The sequence below is a fragment of the Heteronotia binoei genome, chromosome 13, assembly GCF_032191835.1.
Source record: "Heteronotia binoei isolate CCM8104 ecotype False Entrance Well chromosome 13, APGP_CSIRO_Hbin_v1, whole genome shotgun sequence".
NCBI lineage: Eukaryota > Metazoa > Chordata > Lepidosauria > Squamata > Gekkonidae > Heteronotia > Heteronotia binoei.
Genome location: NC_083235.1, coordinates 76581835 through 76597471, shown reverse-complemented (window position 1 = coordinate 76597471; position 15637 = coordinate 76581835). Strand labels below are relative to the sequence as shown.

The window sequence follows — 15637 nt, the reverse complement described above, 5'->3', positions numbered from 1 at the left end:
GTCATATTGCATTTATGCAAGGCTTAACGAAATGTTCCACTCTACAACTACGCAAGTCTCAACTGCAAAAATATTTGTCGAAGTGAGAGATTTAATATCAGCTTCTTTCAACATTAACTGCACCAACATCTGTTTTTCAATTGCACCAATAATTACACCAAGATACAAACTTCAATTCAAGTAACCTCTGATGCTAACAAGTAGGAACTTTCCAAAGCTGAGAAAGTTTCACTTTCACTTTCTGGTTCCAGAAAGTATAATGAGCATATCAGCAGCAAGAAAGGAGGTGGAGTTTCTGCAATCCAGGGAAGCAGACAACCTTCATTTGCAACCTTTATGCACAGGAGAAGTCAGGAAAGAGGGTGAGAGAGTTGGTACTCTGTAAACTCCAGCAGGAACAAACAATCGCATTTGCAAAATTTACTTTGCATGGTGCAGGGTAGAAAGTGCTAGTTGTCTGTGAAATCCAACAGCAGCAAATTCATTTGCAACTGTTCTGGGTTTAGCAAGAGACAAAACATCCATTCCATACACAAGCATGACCCCAAAACACGCTTATCTTTATATGTAAGTTAAAAGCAGTACTAGCAGGTAGGGATGGAAACAGATGTTTAATGTTTGTCTATTGCTAAACGGTTAAACTAGCCTTTGCAAATGCTACAAGCAGACCTTGGAAATCATGCAGGGACAGAGCTCAACAAACACATTAGGCTGGTTGCTGGGGGTGGAGCTGAGAAAAAGGTGGAGCTGGGAAAGGGCATCATTAACTTTCACTTGTATTCTGCTACTTCTCTATTCCAGTTGCCACAAGAACAGATCATCCTCTCACAGCAGCAGATCAAAAATCCAGTTTGAATATATTTTAATTACAATTTCCCTGACTTCAGACCAATTTCCCTGACTTTCACTGACCAATTACCATTTCTCTGCCTTTCCAGAAAGTGGCAACCCTGTGGATTGTTAAACAATGGAAGCCAATCCAAGTGTTCTAATTCCTAATCAGGGTTTTTTTGAAAGAAAAATCCCAGCTAGGCACAGAGAAATCTAAAAAAAAAAACTTTTCAGAATAAGCCAAAATATTTTTAATTCTCCTTATCCCAACATGCCCCTCCATTTTAACACACATACACATGTGTGCATGTGTGATTGTGAGAGAGAGACCAGGTCTCATTGAAAACAGAAACATTGTGCTGGTCAGAAGAATCCGTCTTACTATTCTCCCTCCCTCCCTCTGAAGAAGTGTATGAAAGTTTACACCTGAAATAAAACACTGCTGGTCTTAAAAGAGCCATGAGATTTGGACTTTGCTCTCTCTCCTGGGCAGGGTACTCTCTTGCTTTTTGCCTTCTCCTTTCCTTCCAAAGGAAGAGCGCCCTCAGCTAATGCAGGAAAGGGAGGCTTGGCTTAGCAGAAAGCAGCAGAGGGAGATGGACAAAAGTGAGCTGCAATGCAGCAGCATCCTCAAAGAAGGGAAGCTGGAAGAGCCAGTTGCTCGCTGGTCAGATACATGCCCTGCAGGGACCAGATCTATTCTGCAGGTTGTATGTTTGACACCCCTCCTCTAAATCATGTGGAACAAATGCTGTGCCTGGGTGTCATCTAGTAGCTGACATCTGCTGACTTTAGGACCTCTTTCTGTGGTTGCTGTGAGATCATTCCTCTCTGTAACAGTTTTCCTGATTTTCCTTCTCACTGGGTATTGTTTTATTAAAACCATGTCTTACCTAGACTTTGCAGTCCTACAAATAAATATTTATGGGAATAACTCAAATAAAATGGCTGTTAGTAGTCTAATGTTCACACTGCACAGAATTTAAAAAGTAGGGGAGATAGTTGATTCAGAAGTACCCACATAATCATCCCTGTAACATCTACTGGGAATGGTAATCTGCTAGGGACATTACAAACAATGTTGTCTCATACATGTGCAAATCAGAATTCTTTCAGTTCGCCAAGGCATTTCTACAAAAGGACCAAGTGATGCATGCTAAGTGCAGTTGCTTCCAATTAAGTGCCACTTAAGAGCCTACATAACTGGGCTGGGTCCTGAGAAATTGCTAATCACTGAGGTGCTGATTAAAGGGCTAATTCTGCCTATGCTGGAATTTTTCTAGCCTACAAGATCATCCTAGGTTATCCCTTAATGAAGATAGAGACAAACCTCGTGAATCATTACCTTGCTGAACTGGATGGGCTCCTCCTTCATTCAGGCAGTAATATTCATTACAGAGGGCAGCTAATGCCGAGACAGCTGATTCCTAAAACAAAACACTGTAAGCATACGTCTTCTCACCTTTCAATTACAGTCCAAGACAGCACTGTTGAACAGTTATGTTTCAGGAGAGCCCACTGGATAAACCGATTTGTAATTATAATATACTTTTGGTGTGTTTTGCCACGTTCATGGTCAGATAATTCATTTGTCTTGATTTAAAAAAAACAGCTTTGTTTCTTCATTTCCTATGTCTTGCTGTGGGGTCTCTCTCAGAGCTACATCAGCTCCCCACAATGTTCAAATGCTAGCCCAATTTGTATTACATTTCCCCCCGAGATTTCTTTATCCCTTCCAAGCAATCATGTTGTTGTTGTTTTTTACTCAGGAAGTCATGGGGAAAAAATGGTTTCCCATTTAAAGCTTTCTACAGGCACCAAACTCCCGTTGAGCCTTCTCCTCGATCAACTGTCCTGCCCTGAAGTCCCTCCCCCCCTTCCCGCTGCCTTCCTTTTTTTATTTTTAGTCCAATCAAAATGGTAAGTGGGCTCCATCTGGCTCCATTAGACTTGGCTTGAACATGAAAGCACTATGAATAATCATTACTGGGATTTCTATTTCCCCCAACAAATACTGAAAAAAATGTCCCATGTTTAAATAGATGAACCAACACATATTATCTCCATTTTATTGAAAGGCGGAGCAAGCAGTGGGCGTTTTCGCACTCACCTTAATCAGTAGCGACGCCCCTCTTCACCGCGCAGGATCTGCGTGGATTTCGCACTAATTGCCGCGGAGCACCCGGAAGAGCCGGAAAGTCACGCGGCTTTTGCGGCGCAAACGGAAACTGGTTTTTTTTTTGCGGTTTCCGTTTGCGCCGCAAAAGCACCGGGACTTTCCGGCTCTTCCGGGTGCTCCGCGGCAATTAGTGCAAAATCCGCGCAGATCCTGCACAGTGAAGAGGGGGTCGCTGCTGATTAAGGTGAGTGCGAAAACGCCCAGTGAAAAAAAATCTCACTATTTATATCTATAGACATTTTTTGGCTTTGAGGTTTTACACCACTTTTGGAATTGGGGGTTACAATGACCCCTGAGGAAACCAATCTTTGCAACCTGAATTGTTGAGTATATAGTAGGAGCAGGTAAAAGCCCTTTGTTTGGGCTCTGTCGAAGCTTCCCTCTCATGCCCATAGCCACATGGAAAAGCTCAAATTGAACTGTACTGCAGTTTTGGAAATGGGGTCCTTATATCCCCCAGCAGGATAAGCTGGACATGTTTGAAGGCATCCTCTGAACCTCACATTTTCCAGACCTGAAGGAGCCATGAAGCCTGGAATGCTAGATGACCGGGCCAACCTGTTTTCTGAGCTAATTGCTTCCCCTCGTCTTTCAAATTTTGCAAGCCTCAGAGTGATCTTCTCAACTGTACATATATGGGGTGGGGAAGTACTTCAGATGACCCCAGCCACCTGTCCATTGAGCTGACCTTTGCACTGAACTGTTCGCTTTCAAATTTTCCAAACTTCTGATTTGACCATCTCAACTTTACAGGAAGAAGTTACTCTAGATAATCCATAGCCACATGTGCAATGAACTGTTCACCTGTGACCCCTGACCATCTGTTTTCTGAGCTAATTGCTTCCCTTTGTCCTTATTTGTTGTTCCACTACTGGCATGGTTACCATTAAAGCATGACTGTGGATCGCTACTATCCTCTACTAGTTTGAACTAATGACCAACCCCACCAATTTAGCGGGTCTTATAGTGAAAGATTCCATCACATCATTCTGGATTAAGGATATTTAACTTAAATTGGGCTATTATGGCGTTTCCAAACAGTTTTTGATGAACATGGAGTACAACCTTGTTAGACCTTTTATCAAACGAAGAATCCTGGACACTGACAGCATGAATTGAATCAGGTAAAAGGTTACCTGCCTGCAATAGGAGATCTAATTAAAGTAACTGTGATGCCCTACTTGCAAAACAAAGATAAAACTGAGTACAGGAGAGCATTTACCCTCCTCAGAATGGATCTGTTACTGCCAGCAGTCATGGAGGGCAAATACATAAGGCAGCCATATGAGGAAAGACTGTGTATCTGTGGGGATGGGAAACTGGATTCCAAGGAACATATTTTGTTTGAGTGTAGGATTTACCAAGATATTAGAGCTGCCTATATAACTCCGAAAATTACCCTAAACGTGGCAACATTTGCTATGCAAGCTATGAGATCCCAGAAGCAAATCTTTGGGGGAAGTACTTAACTGCTTTATTAACCTTAGCACTTTAAAAGCTGGAACACGATGTATATAACTGAGGCTGATTTTATACTTAGATGTTCTATTCTGAATGTATGTTTTTATCTAGAATGTATATTTTATCTGATTGGTCTTTGGTCATATTAAACTATACTATTGTTGTTCCACTATTATCATGTTCAATGTTGTAACAGTTAAAAATGATTGTTTTCTTTAAAACAAAGAGTTTTCTAGATTCCCAACTGTGTCTTCTGCTTTAAAAATCATAGGGTCAATTTGACTCCATTTTCATTTTTGTGGATGTTTGACGTTTTCAATGAGGGGTACTTTGGACCTCAATTCCAGATTGTACTCTCCTTTGTCCTGCATTTCTGAAGGAATAACTATTCTTGAGTCCTGATTTTTTTCTTAGTAGCCAACGCCATGACCGAGAGAGCTATCAGGTTTCCACTACTTTTTGATGTAATGTGAAGTCACTTTAACCTCTATGCCAAATTAGTATAGGTTTTTCCCCCCCTTGGGGGGGGGGGGTTAAGATGGGACAAATCTCTTTTCTTTAAAAAAAATCACATAAAAAAAAACTTCCCATAATTCATGCCTTAATCCAGTATCCTAAATTATGTCCTATGTTTCATGACAAATTTTTACAAGTTAACCTAAACTCTGGTAAATTAAATTTTTTATCAATAAGCACAAGCAATGGCAATAAACATGAAGTAATCATACTTTTATTTGTTGTCTTGTATTGCTTGAAACAAGATGCAGACTTCGTAAACTGTCATTTATTAGCCACTGCCAGCCACCTGGAGGGATTTGAGAAGATACTGGATTTTATAAATTAAACATTTACTCACCATCTGCCATCCACATTTAGGAACCCACAATTTCTAATGCATTAGACTACCATTTCATTAGACTACAATCACAATGGTTGTGACAATAGCAGGAAGCCAGTGAAAGTACTGGGTCAGTTACAGACACGTAAGGACATGACCAACAGTAAAGAATAGGATGCTCTGGCCACACTCCAGGAAAGTGAACTCAACATGGCTGTGGAATGAAGGAGACAGATAGGAAGATAAAAAGGATCCATTTAAAACATAACCTACCGATTATGGGATCTCCTCTAAAAGGCATTTTTGAAATTGACAACTTTTCGATTAATGTGCAGACTGGAAAACAAAAGAAATTATATAATCTCTGGAAAACAACATATAACTGAAATCCTGAAGCAGTATGCTCCACTGCCTTCATTGAGACTTGCACTCATACACAGGGTCACAGCTCAAAGAAATGCAATTGAGAATAAGCCGTATTGGTATCACTGCAAAGAAGGCATACTGTATCATGAATATGTTGTCAACCAATACTAGAAACATTTTAACAAATCAATAGATCTAATTTTCAACAAGGCCAGATCTGTGGATTCTTAAATCCAGAGACTGCAGTCATGAACAGATAAGACAAATCTTTCTACAAACCTGAGAAAAGCCTCAAGTTAGCCAAAACAATCTGAAATATGTTAAAAATACATTGGGGAATTAAACCACAAAAATAATAGTAGCAGCAACTGTAGCTTTAAGAAACAAATGGTTATTGTGGGGGGTAATTAGGCAACCACAACAGTACTATCAGCCTTCAAGTCTTGGTTTCTGTCAATGTAAGTCATGGGGAGGACACTGGCTTTGAGGAAGGACAGAGCCGGGCCCACCAGAAATCACTGGGCAACCTGCATGACTCACCCAGGCCCTGCTGCTTGCTGCTGTACAGTAGCCACTACATGAAAGCCACTGTGAGTAGTCATTAGAGTTTTAGACACGTAGAAGTTAAGAAGGCATTTTCCTCCAGAACAGATAGGCTCAGGGGTCCTGGAGGGTTTCTTTTGCTTTCCTCTGGACCTAGAGCAGTGGTCACTGTGAGTTGGGGAAAGTAGTTGTGCATTTCCTACATTGTGCAAGGGGCTGAACTAAATGACCCTTGTTCCTTCCAGCTCTATAATTTTATATGGGACACCCAAGTTCAAAGCCCAATCTGCCATAGAAGCTCCCTGGGTGACCTTGGGCCTGTCACACATTCTCAGCCTAACCTGTGCCACTGGTTGTTGTGAAAATGCCATGGAAGAGAAGAGAATGATATAAACGGCTTTGGGTTCCCATTGTGGAGCTAAAGACAGGGGGCAGATGACAAGTTTGGTGAGCAGGTAGGAGAGAAGAAAGCAGGACGAAGTAAGGATAGGGGGATTGTCACGAGGAAAGGAAGAGCGAATAGGGGGACATAGTGAAAATGGGGTGGTCTCTGCAAGTCCTTGCAGATTTCCCATTGCGCAACGAGACCCGCTCCAGTGGTTGCTACCTCACAATTTGGCTCTAGTTTTCTGTGGTAGAGGCTGCCAGGGGAAGAGAAAGATAGAATGTTGAAAGGGGTGGGGGGATAAATATAGGCTAACTGGTGGGTAAGAAGGAAAGCAGGGAAAGGGGAGTTGCTATGGGAGCATTCAGGGAAGAGCTTTTCAAGGCGCTTTCAGGAAATAGCGGGGGAGTGGAAAATAAGATGCCCCCTGCATGTACTTGCAGGTCCCCTCCTTGTATTCCATAAGTTAAGACGTTCTGGGAAGTATAAAGCCAAAGTGACATTCACAGGTCTCTGCACTGATGCTATGAAGCATTACTTGACAATACACTGGTGATGGAGCTGCTGATCATACAGAGGTAGTTTTCAAATTGGACCTCCATGTTTGCACTACATGAGAACCAGCTTCTGCTCCAAAAAGCAGTTATGGAGAATGAGTCTGTACAGCCTGACACTAATGAGTCCAGAGAATAAAGCAACTCCATAGACCAGTTTCAATGTGTGGGGATGAGGGACACATCAAGACCTCTCAAGAATGTAACTTAGGCACATAGATTCCCTTTAGGAGAATAACTATCTGGGTTTGTAAGATATACTGAAACACTAACCTAATGTACTAGAGAGAGAATAGTGTGCCTTTGGCCTGCTCAAGAGAACAGCGAGGCTCAGTTCCAGAGCCAAAACTTAGAATTTATGTCTGCTTTGGAACTCCACTGCTCTCATCCTTTGTGCTGTAATTTTGAGGAAGACAAATGATTTACTGATGGCTGCCACAAAAATAAGAACATAAGAGAAGCCATGTTGGATCTGGCCAATGGCCCATCCAGTCCAACACTCTGTGTCACACAGTGGCCAAAAGAACCAAGTGCTGTCAGAAGGTCCATCAGTGGGGACAGGACACCAGAAGCCCTTCCACTGTGCCCCCCCCCAAGCACCAAGAATACAGAGCATCACTGCCCCAGACAGAGAGTGCAATCAATACCCTATGGCAGTTGCCCCCAATCTTTTTGACCTCAGGGCTGGCCTGCCCACCACGGCCCCAGGGCCAGCAGGGTGGAGGCACTGAATTCAGCCCCCTCACAGCGCCTCCCTCCATTTTCATAATTTTAAGACCTGGGAAGGGGCAGTGAAGTTCCTCCCAGGCTGACCCCCCCACCAATCAGCTGATCAGCAGGGAAAACCACGGCAGTGCCAATGACCTGCTGAAAAAGCGGTGCTGCCCTTGCCTTCTCCCCACTTCCTTCCCACACCCAGGAAGGAAGTGGGGAGAAGGGCAGCGTCGATTTTTCATTTTCCTTGGCACTGCTGCCACAGTTTTCCCCACTGATCAGCTGATTGGCAGGGGGGTCGGCCTAGGAAGCGCTTCACCACCCCTTACTGGGCCTTAAAATGGTGAAAACTAGGGGGAGGCGCTGTGGGGGGGGGGACGGGGCAGGGCAGTGAGGCTATGCGGGGGCGGTGAAGCTGCATGGCCCAGTTGGTAACAGGCCATGGAATGGTACCGGTCCACGACTCGGGAGTGGGGGACCTCTGTCCTATGGCTAACAGGCACTGATGAACCTCTGCTTTATATGTTTATCCAATCTCCAAATGATGCCAAACAGTACAGCCAGTTTGGGACCCATTTGTATTTTATTTAAATTTTAATCAGAAGTATATTTGGTTAAGTAAGAAGCTGTTATTGTTATGGAGACTGAAAATGAGTGCTTCAGTGAACAGTACAGATTCAAAAGTAGAGTACCGATCCACGAAAGGCAGCACCCCACTGAGAACAGCTACAGGTGTGCATGCGTGTGTGTGTATAGTTAGCATACAAATTTTTTAGAACAAAAACACAAATACAAAACACCTAAGAGCACACAATAAATTTACAAAATAAAAAAGTTCCAATTAACGTGCCATAACACATACCAGCAGGTCTCATTAGTTCTCCACCGAAACCCCTGAAAAGGGAAAAAAAATGACTGAAGACCTAATTATGGATATTTTTTATGACACAAGAAGCTGAAAAACAACCAATGCATAACTAACACCTCATGGTTTGCCAAGATGCTGAAATAACAGAGAATTAACTATTTACTCATTTCACTTTATGTTTTATATAAGGCCTTTTCCTGAGCAACTTTAGAGAACACGTTGATTGTTTTCTGGAAAGCAACATGTGATGTTACAGGGTAGAGAAACAAATAACATGGCAATGTTACATCTCAAGTAAGTGAAAGGAAGAAAGAAAGAGCACACAAGCTCACAAACCAGATTTGGATATCCTTTGGATATCCCTACACAATCACCCTAGCAAACATCTCACTTGAATTACATACACTATAAGGCTCAGTCAGACAACTTTTGTATCCTTGTTATAGACAATTTAAATGAACTGACAAGTTCCTCAATACTGTGTTGCAAGTTAAGTGTGTAATAAATTGTAACAGCGTGTAATATATAACAAACAATGTAGATACTACAAGCACACAAGGTTGCAAATACATGTTCAGCTGGTCTATCCTGCTTCTCTGTTTCCAATACTCTTCTTCAGGTACAGAGCTGATTGATATCACTAACAAATCTAAATAGCACCAAAATACATAATGAAATATACCAAAACTCACTAGGATTGACCTTCCATAGTCCATCCATCTGAACTTTTATTGCAGCCTTGTGTGCTTGTCAGGGGTCTTGTAGAAAAATAGGTGGCAGAGCTCATTAGCATAACTAATCAGCATATGCCGCCCCCCCCCAGCCAAAAACAACCCAATGCAAGGAAGGAGAGCCCTGGGCAAGCGAGGCCTGCTTGGGCTGGCTAGAGATCCAGCCAGCCCAAGCAGGCCTTGTTCGCCTGGGGCTCTCCTGGCCTGCCCCCTCAGTCAAAAGGTCAGCAAGCCACCTGCCACTCAAAATCACATAAGAAGCAGAGAAAGGGTGGCACAGGCTTCTCCAGGAGTTAATGAGGGGTACTGGGGGCATGGTAAAGCTTCTGCTGGCTGGCTGGCTGCCTGCTCTCCTAATCCAGAGATTGTTATGCAGCTGCACCTACTATTCAATGGACAAGGTAGGTGGGGAGGAAGAGAGGGAACGATCAGAAAGGTTCAGGAGCTGAGCTCCTGCTGAATCTGAGGCCTGGTGATTGTAGTATCTATATTGTTTGTTATATATTATATGCTGTTACAATTTATTATACACTTAACTTGCAACACAGTATTGGGTGATTTTTCAATCTTACTCGGTAGTGTAACTTTTTGCGATCTACTCTCCATACTCCATACCACAGCCATTTTTTTATTCCTAAGTATAGCAGAGCCCCAGGAGATGGATACAGCTTTGGAGCACCTGTTTGGGAATATGCAGATCTTTGTTGTTACCCAAGCTTGTCTGGGGAAGCAGGACATTAATTACCAATAGCCCAGGATTCTTCACTCACTTCCAATCCTTCAACCACTTGAATTGCAAATCATTCCCTTACTCCACAAGCATGGCAGAGAGGAGGACTAGTTGGATTAGTCATTAGGTGCAAACAGAAACAATCTTAAACGCTTAGTTTTGTTTCTTTGCTTCTGCCAAGCAGTCATAAGTGCACAATAAAACAATTTTTTTTAAAAAAAAGGATGAAAAGTGAGAACATGGAAAGGAGTAAAAAGAACACTCGTAGCAGCAGTTCTATCCTGATCCAGTTCTATCCCTGATCCTGACCATGCAAATACCAGAACTGAGAGAGACCGCTGCATGCTAAGAAGTGAGCCATCTGTGACATACTCTGCATGGTTCTAGACAAGCAGAAGTATGAGGAACATGTGAGACAGAAAAAGGTTTCATATCAACAATTTCCTTGAGAGAATAAATGGATCTGATCTCTGAGGTAACATTATATCCCAGAAAAGGCACCAAGAACATAAAGAAGGGCTCTGCTGGATCCATCTAGTCAAGCATCCTGTCTTGCACAGTGGGCTAACACCAGGGCATAGAGGCCAAGACCTTCCCCTGAGTTGCTCCTGTTCCCCTCAGGCACCACAGCTACTAGCCAATGATACACCTATCCTCCATGAATCTATCTACATTACGATCTAGTGTGCAGAAGGAACAGTAAAGAACATGCCAAAACTTAGTGTGAATATGGAGATATGGCAAGGCCATATGGAGCTGCCTTATACTGAATCAGACCCTTGGTCCATCCAAGTCAGTATTGTCTACTCAGACTGATAGCGGCTCTCCAGGGTCTCAAGCTGATGTTTTTCATGCCTACTTGCCTGGACTCTTTTTAGTTGGAGATGCCGGGGATTGAACCTGGGACCTTCTGCTTACCAAGCAGATGCTCTACCACTGAGCCACCATCCCTCTTTTATAGGTACTAGTATCTGACTTTTAGCTACAGGCATCAACTCAGATTCACTTGCAAACTCTAGTGGAGTTTATATATTCCAACTGATCCACAGAAGAATTTTGGACATTGATTCCCAACTAATAACTGCTGGAGCCAAGGGCAACTGTTCACCCCATTCTCAGGGTCTTTCCCTTCCTCCAAATTGCATGGCTCAGTACTTCTCTAATCTAATAAACCCACGCCAACGACAAGCTTTTATGCTGGCCAGACTTAATATATTCCCCTCATCTGTGACCTTTGGCAGGTATATGGGTATCCCTTACAAACAGAGATTGTGCAGGTGTGGCAGAGAACCTGATTCTTTAAGACATGTCTTATTATATTGCCTGTTGCTGATTTCCCACCGCCACCACTTCTCTCAAACCCTAATTTTGCAATTAATAAATGGACAGAATTCTTGCTAGCTGACAAATGTCATAGAATCATAGAGTTGGAAGGGAACTCCAGGGTCATCTAGTCCAACCCCCTGCATAATGCAGGAAACTCACAAATACCTCCCCCTAAATTCACAGGATCTTCATTGCTGTCAGATGGCCCTCTAGCCTCTGTTTAAAAACCTCCAAGGAAGGAGAGCCCACCACCTCCCGAGGAAGCCTGTTCCACTGAGGAATCGCTCTAACAGTCAGGAAGTTCTTCCTCATGCTGAACCGGAAACTCTTTTGATTTAATTTCAACCCACTGGTTCTGGTCCTACCTTCTGGGGCCACAGAAAACAATTCCACACCCTCCTCTCTTTGACAGCCCTTCAAGGACTTGAAGATGGGGATCAAATGAAGCTGCCCCAAAGAGACCCAGCTGGAAATAAAGTGCCCGGGAGCTTCCTGATGGTGCTTGGGATGGGCTATGAGCACCCAGGGAGGGTCTGGAACACCCACACGCCCCATGCGCGGCTCCCCAGGCACTTCCTTGGCCTTCCAAACGGCCAGGGAGGCACCTTCGACGTGCCCCAGCAAAACACCACTTTCAAAGCGGCGCCTTTTCAAGCCAGCTCCCGGCAAGCCCAGGTCAACTCAGGTGGGGGGGGGGGAGAATGGGGACATGTAGATGTGCTTTTTTGGTCCGCCTGCCTCCTGCCCCTGGGGCGGCTTTAAACGCCCATCTGTCATCACCCTTACAATCCCAGTCTTTGAAAAGCATGGAAAAAATTTTAGCACAGTGTTCCTGAGGTCCTAGTAATTGGTGCCAGAAGTGGAAGTGCTGAAACCAATTCCTGTAGCTTGGGTCTGCTTCAAATGGTAGCAATCAGTGCTTTTTCCCACAAGGAAGCGCTGAGCCTCAAGGACCTGTTATGACATCCCTGTTTAGTAAACTCCAGGTAGTGTAGGTAGAGAGCCACTTTATGTTCTTCCCAAGGCAATTCAGGCAGCCTTCATGCTCCTTCTTTAGTCGGAAGCTTAAATGCTGCAGTTTTTTACAAATGTACCGCTATGCAGGGGTCATTCTGCAGAAAAATCTTTCTTTCCTTCCTTCCTTCCCTCTCTCCAAATATTTGATGTTCATGTCTTGTGACTCTCAAACATCTGACATTTATTTTATGTGACTCTTACATTAAACAAGTTTGGCCACCCCTGTGATAGAACATCAGTGCTTTGAGCCAGAGTCTCTCTTAATTTCCACAACAGAAGACAGGGCCAGGTAATTGCCTGGTCTTCTGAGAATGTGTTTATTACTGTTACTTCTATATTAGAAATCATCCTGTCAGAAACTAGTAAACAGAACAATGGAAACATTATAATTGGTTTGACGATGTTCCTAGACAAATGGCTGCAGCTATTTACTCAAAATTCCAAGAAACCACTTTTCAGATGGAAACCTTCAGGGCATTACACCTGACTGCTGTTCAGAAAACCAGCTGAGCTAGTTCAGACCGCTTGCATACTAAAAGCTAAGTGGATTGGCTCTTACAAAATGATCCAAAGGGAAACAATTGAAAAAGCGCCTTCTTCCATCTCTTCCCACCTTCTCAGTAAGATCCACAGAAAATAATTTGTTAGTGGTTCCACACAATCTTAGTATGGTGACCATAACATCAGAGTGGGCTTCCGACTTTGTGTCCAACTTTGGACTATTGGGACAAATTGCTACTGAATTTGATCTAGTTAAGTTCTATAGCAGATGACTTTTAAATCAATAAACTTTAACATATTTGCAACTTACTCTGAGAAGCCCTGTTGAAAAGTGAATCATACATTTTAAATACATTTCATATGCCACTTAAAGGCATTTTAATACCCTTAAACTATAACTTTAAAAGCCTTTAAAGAAGTAATTTGAGAAAAAGGATGATGCAAGTTGGGAACCTTATCGATAAGCAAAACATTTTATTAAGTATCCTGTGAGACCCATAAATGCATTTTGTGACAAAAAAGCTAAATTATACAGATGCTCCATCTTGACACTAAAAAAGTTTAGAACAGCCTCTCTAAAGGTCTATAAACATGAAGTTTTAGTATTATTAGGTACATTCGCTCAGATACTCGGGTACATTTACTAATATGCCAAGTGAAGCTCCTGGATGAATATATAAAATATTCATTTGTGCTCAGAAGTTCAGCCGAGTCCTTTGTCTCCACAGGTGTTGAACTGCCTCTGCAGACACCACCACTAACAACAATAACAACACTAAAGTTTTAAGGCAGAGGCGTCAAACATGCTGCCTGCTGGCCATATCCGGCCTGCGGAGGGAACCTATCCATTCCTCGAGCAACCAGCTGGTTCCTGCTTTCTTCTCCAGTTCTGCTTCTGCTGTGTTGCAGCTTGCTTTGTCAGACTTTCTTAATCACACAAGAGAGATAGACAGGCAAGTCTCTGTGCTCTGCATTGGCTGAGGCCCTTCCCCCTCCTTGCAGGGGGAGGGAGGGAACAAGCCAGAGCTTGCTTCCTGGCCAGGCTCCCTCAATTGTACAGGAGACAAAGCCAAACCTTTCTTCCCTTCTGTTGGCTGAGGCTCCTCCCCTTCCTCTCCATCGCTGGTCTGCCCCAAACATACGAAGGAGAAATACAAAACACCTTTAAAACCAACAAATTCAATGTCTGAGATTTTGTGTACCTTGCTACAGTGTGTGTATGTGTTTTGTTGGGCTCATTATGGTGTGTGTGTTTTGTTGGGCTTGTTATGCTGTGGCTGTCCTGAGTGCAACTGGTTTTACATCCCCTTTTTCACTGTATTCATGCTCTAATAATCCAGTCCTTCTCAATAAGAAAATAACATTTAGATGAGGCATAGCAACAAGGCAGTGAGATGGATTATTGTATGTGTCCAGACCAAGTTCACCCAACACATTTCCTTTGTAGACTGAATTTTGAACGTAGACTTCCCATATAGCAGGTTTATACTATATATTGCTGTCTCTCTATTCTTGCACTGCCTCATAGAAGTTGCAGTTATTTTTCTGGGAAGGCTATAGTTTTGTAGACAAATAGCCCTTCACATGTTCTTGATCAGCACACAAAGCAATTTATGTACAAAAGCTTGCACTGTCCAGCCATTTGTTGTTTTCCCCTGGGCCCAAGCTCAGAGCACTGGGAATGAAATTGCTGTAATGAATGTCAAAAGTATGTCTGCAGCTTACAGATACACGCCTGAACAGCATACTCAAGATTGCTATTGCGCAGGCGTTTTGATACAATAATTTGAAGCAAGAGGTGTCAGTTATGAAAGACTGTTAAATGAACAAAATATTGCAAGAGTACTAATGTTTCAAACATGTTTTTATTTTACGTTTAAAAACTCTTTAATTGTGTTTGTGTCCTTTATGAAGTTGATACCTCCGCTACCTGGCATTACATTTTATGACACACACGGTCCGGTCCAAAAAGGTCTCATTTATGTCAGATCCATCCCCCATAATAAATGCGTTTAAAGAAGAATCAGTGGTTTTTAATCTCTACATTCCTTTGCAACAAAGGTCCTTATATCTGCTTTTATGCTCCCATATTTCTTTCTCATTATTGAAACCATGAAAGAGAAACAATGAATAAAAATTATTTTATTTATTTATTTGTTCCATTTATATCCTGCCTCATCCTAAAATTATATGGGATGCTAAATTACAGAGACTGTGCCGGCCACAGAAAGTAAGATAAATACATGTATGATTACACTGCCTATGAAATCACTCTATACGGTTCAAAGTAGGTGTACTTTTGTATCTCGCCAGCACTGCCCTAACAAGAGGCAACACAAACCACCAGCTGGGGCACACAAGTTGAAAATGCACTGCCAGCATCACACAATCATAGATGCTTACTGGTAAGTTGTTGCCAGGTATTTCTTTCTTATTTCCCCATTCCACCCACCCCATGGCAAATTAACGCAACTTAAAGGAGCATGCAGTGCATTTTACCCACTGTATAATGCGGGGGAGTCATTCTAGAAGAACATGTATGTTTGGCGTAACCCAGTACCCCAGAAAGCCAGTCGTATGCACAGAGGCATAG

The 15637-nt window shown here is 42.8% G+C and overlaps 1 protein-coding gene across 1 annotated transcript in view; it reads right to left on the bottom strand.

Annotated features, from left to right (window-relative positions):
- TBCD (tubulin folding cofactor D) overlaps positions 1–15637 on the bottom strand; it is a 275953-nt gene that overhangs the window by 58131 nt on the left and 202185 nt on the right. The window contains exons 23-26 of the mRNA XM_060253390.1: positions 8734–8765; positions 5583–5645; positions 5200–5276; positions 2177–2258 (exon numbers count right to left, since the gene is read on the bottom strand). Coding sequence (XP_060109373.1) covers positions 2177–2258; positions 5200–5276; positions 5583–5645; positions 8734–8765 — 254 coding nt within the window. The remainder of the gene's footprint in view (positions 1–2176; positions 2259–5199; positions 5277–5582; positions 5646–8733; positions 8766–15637) is intronic.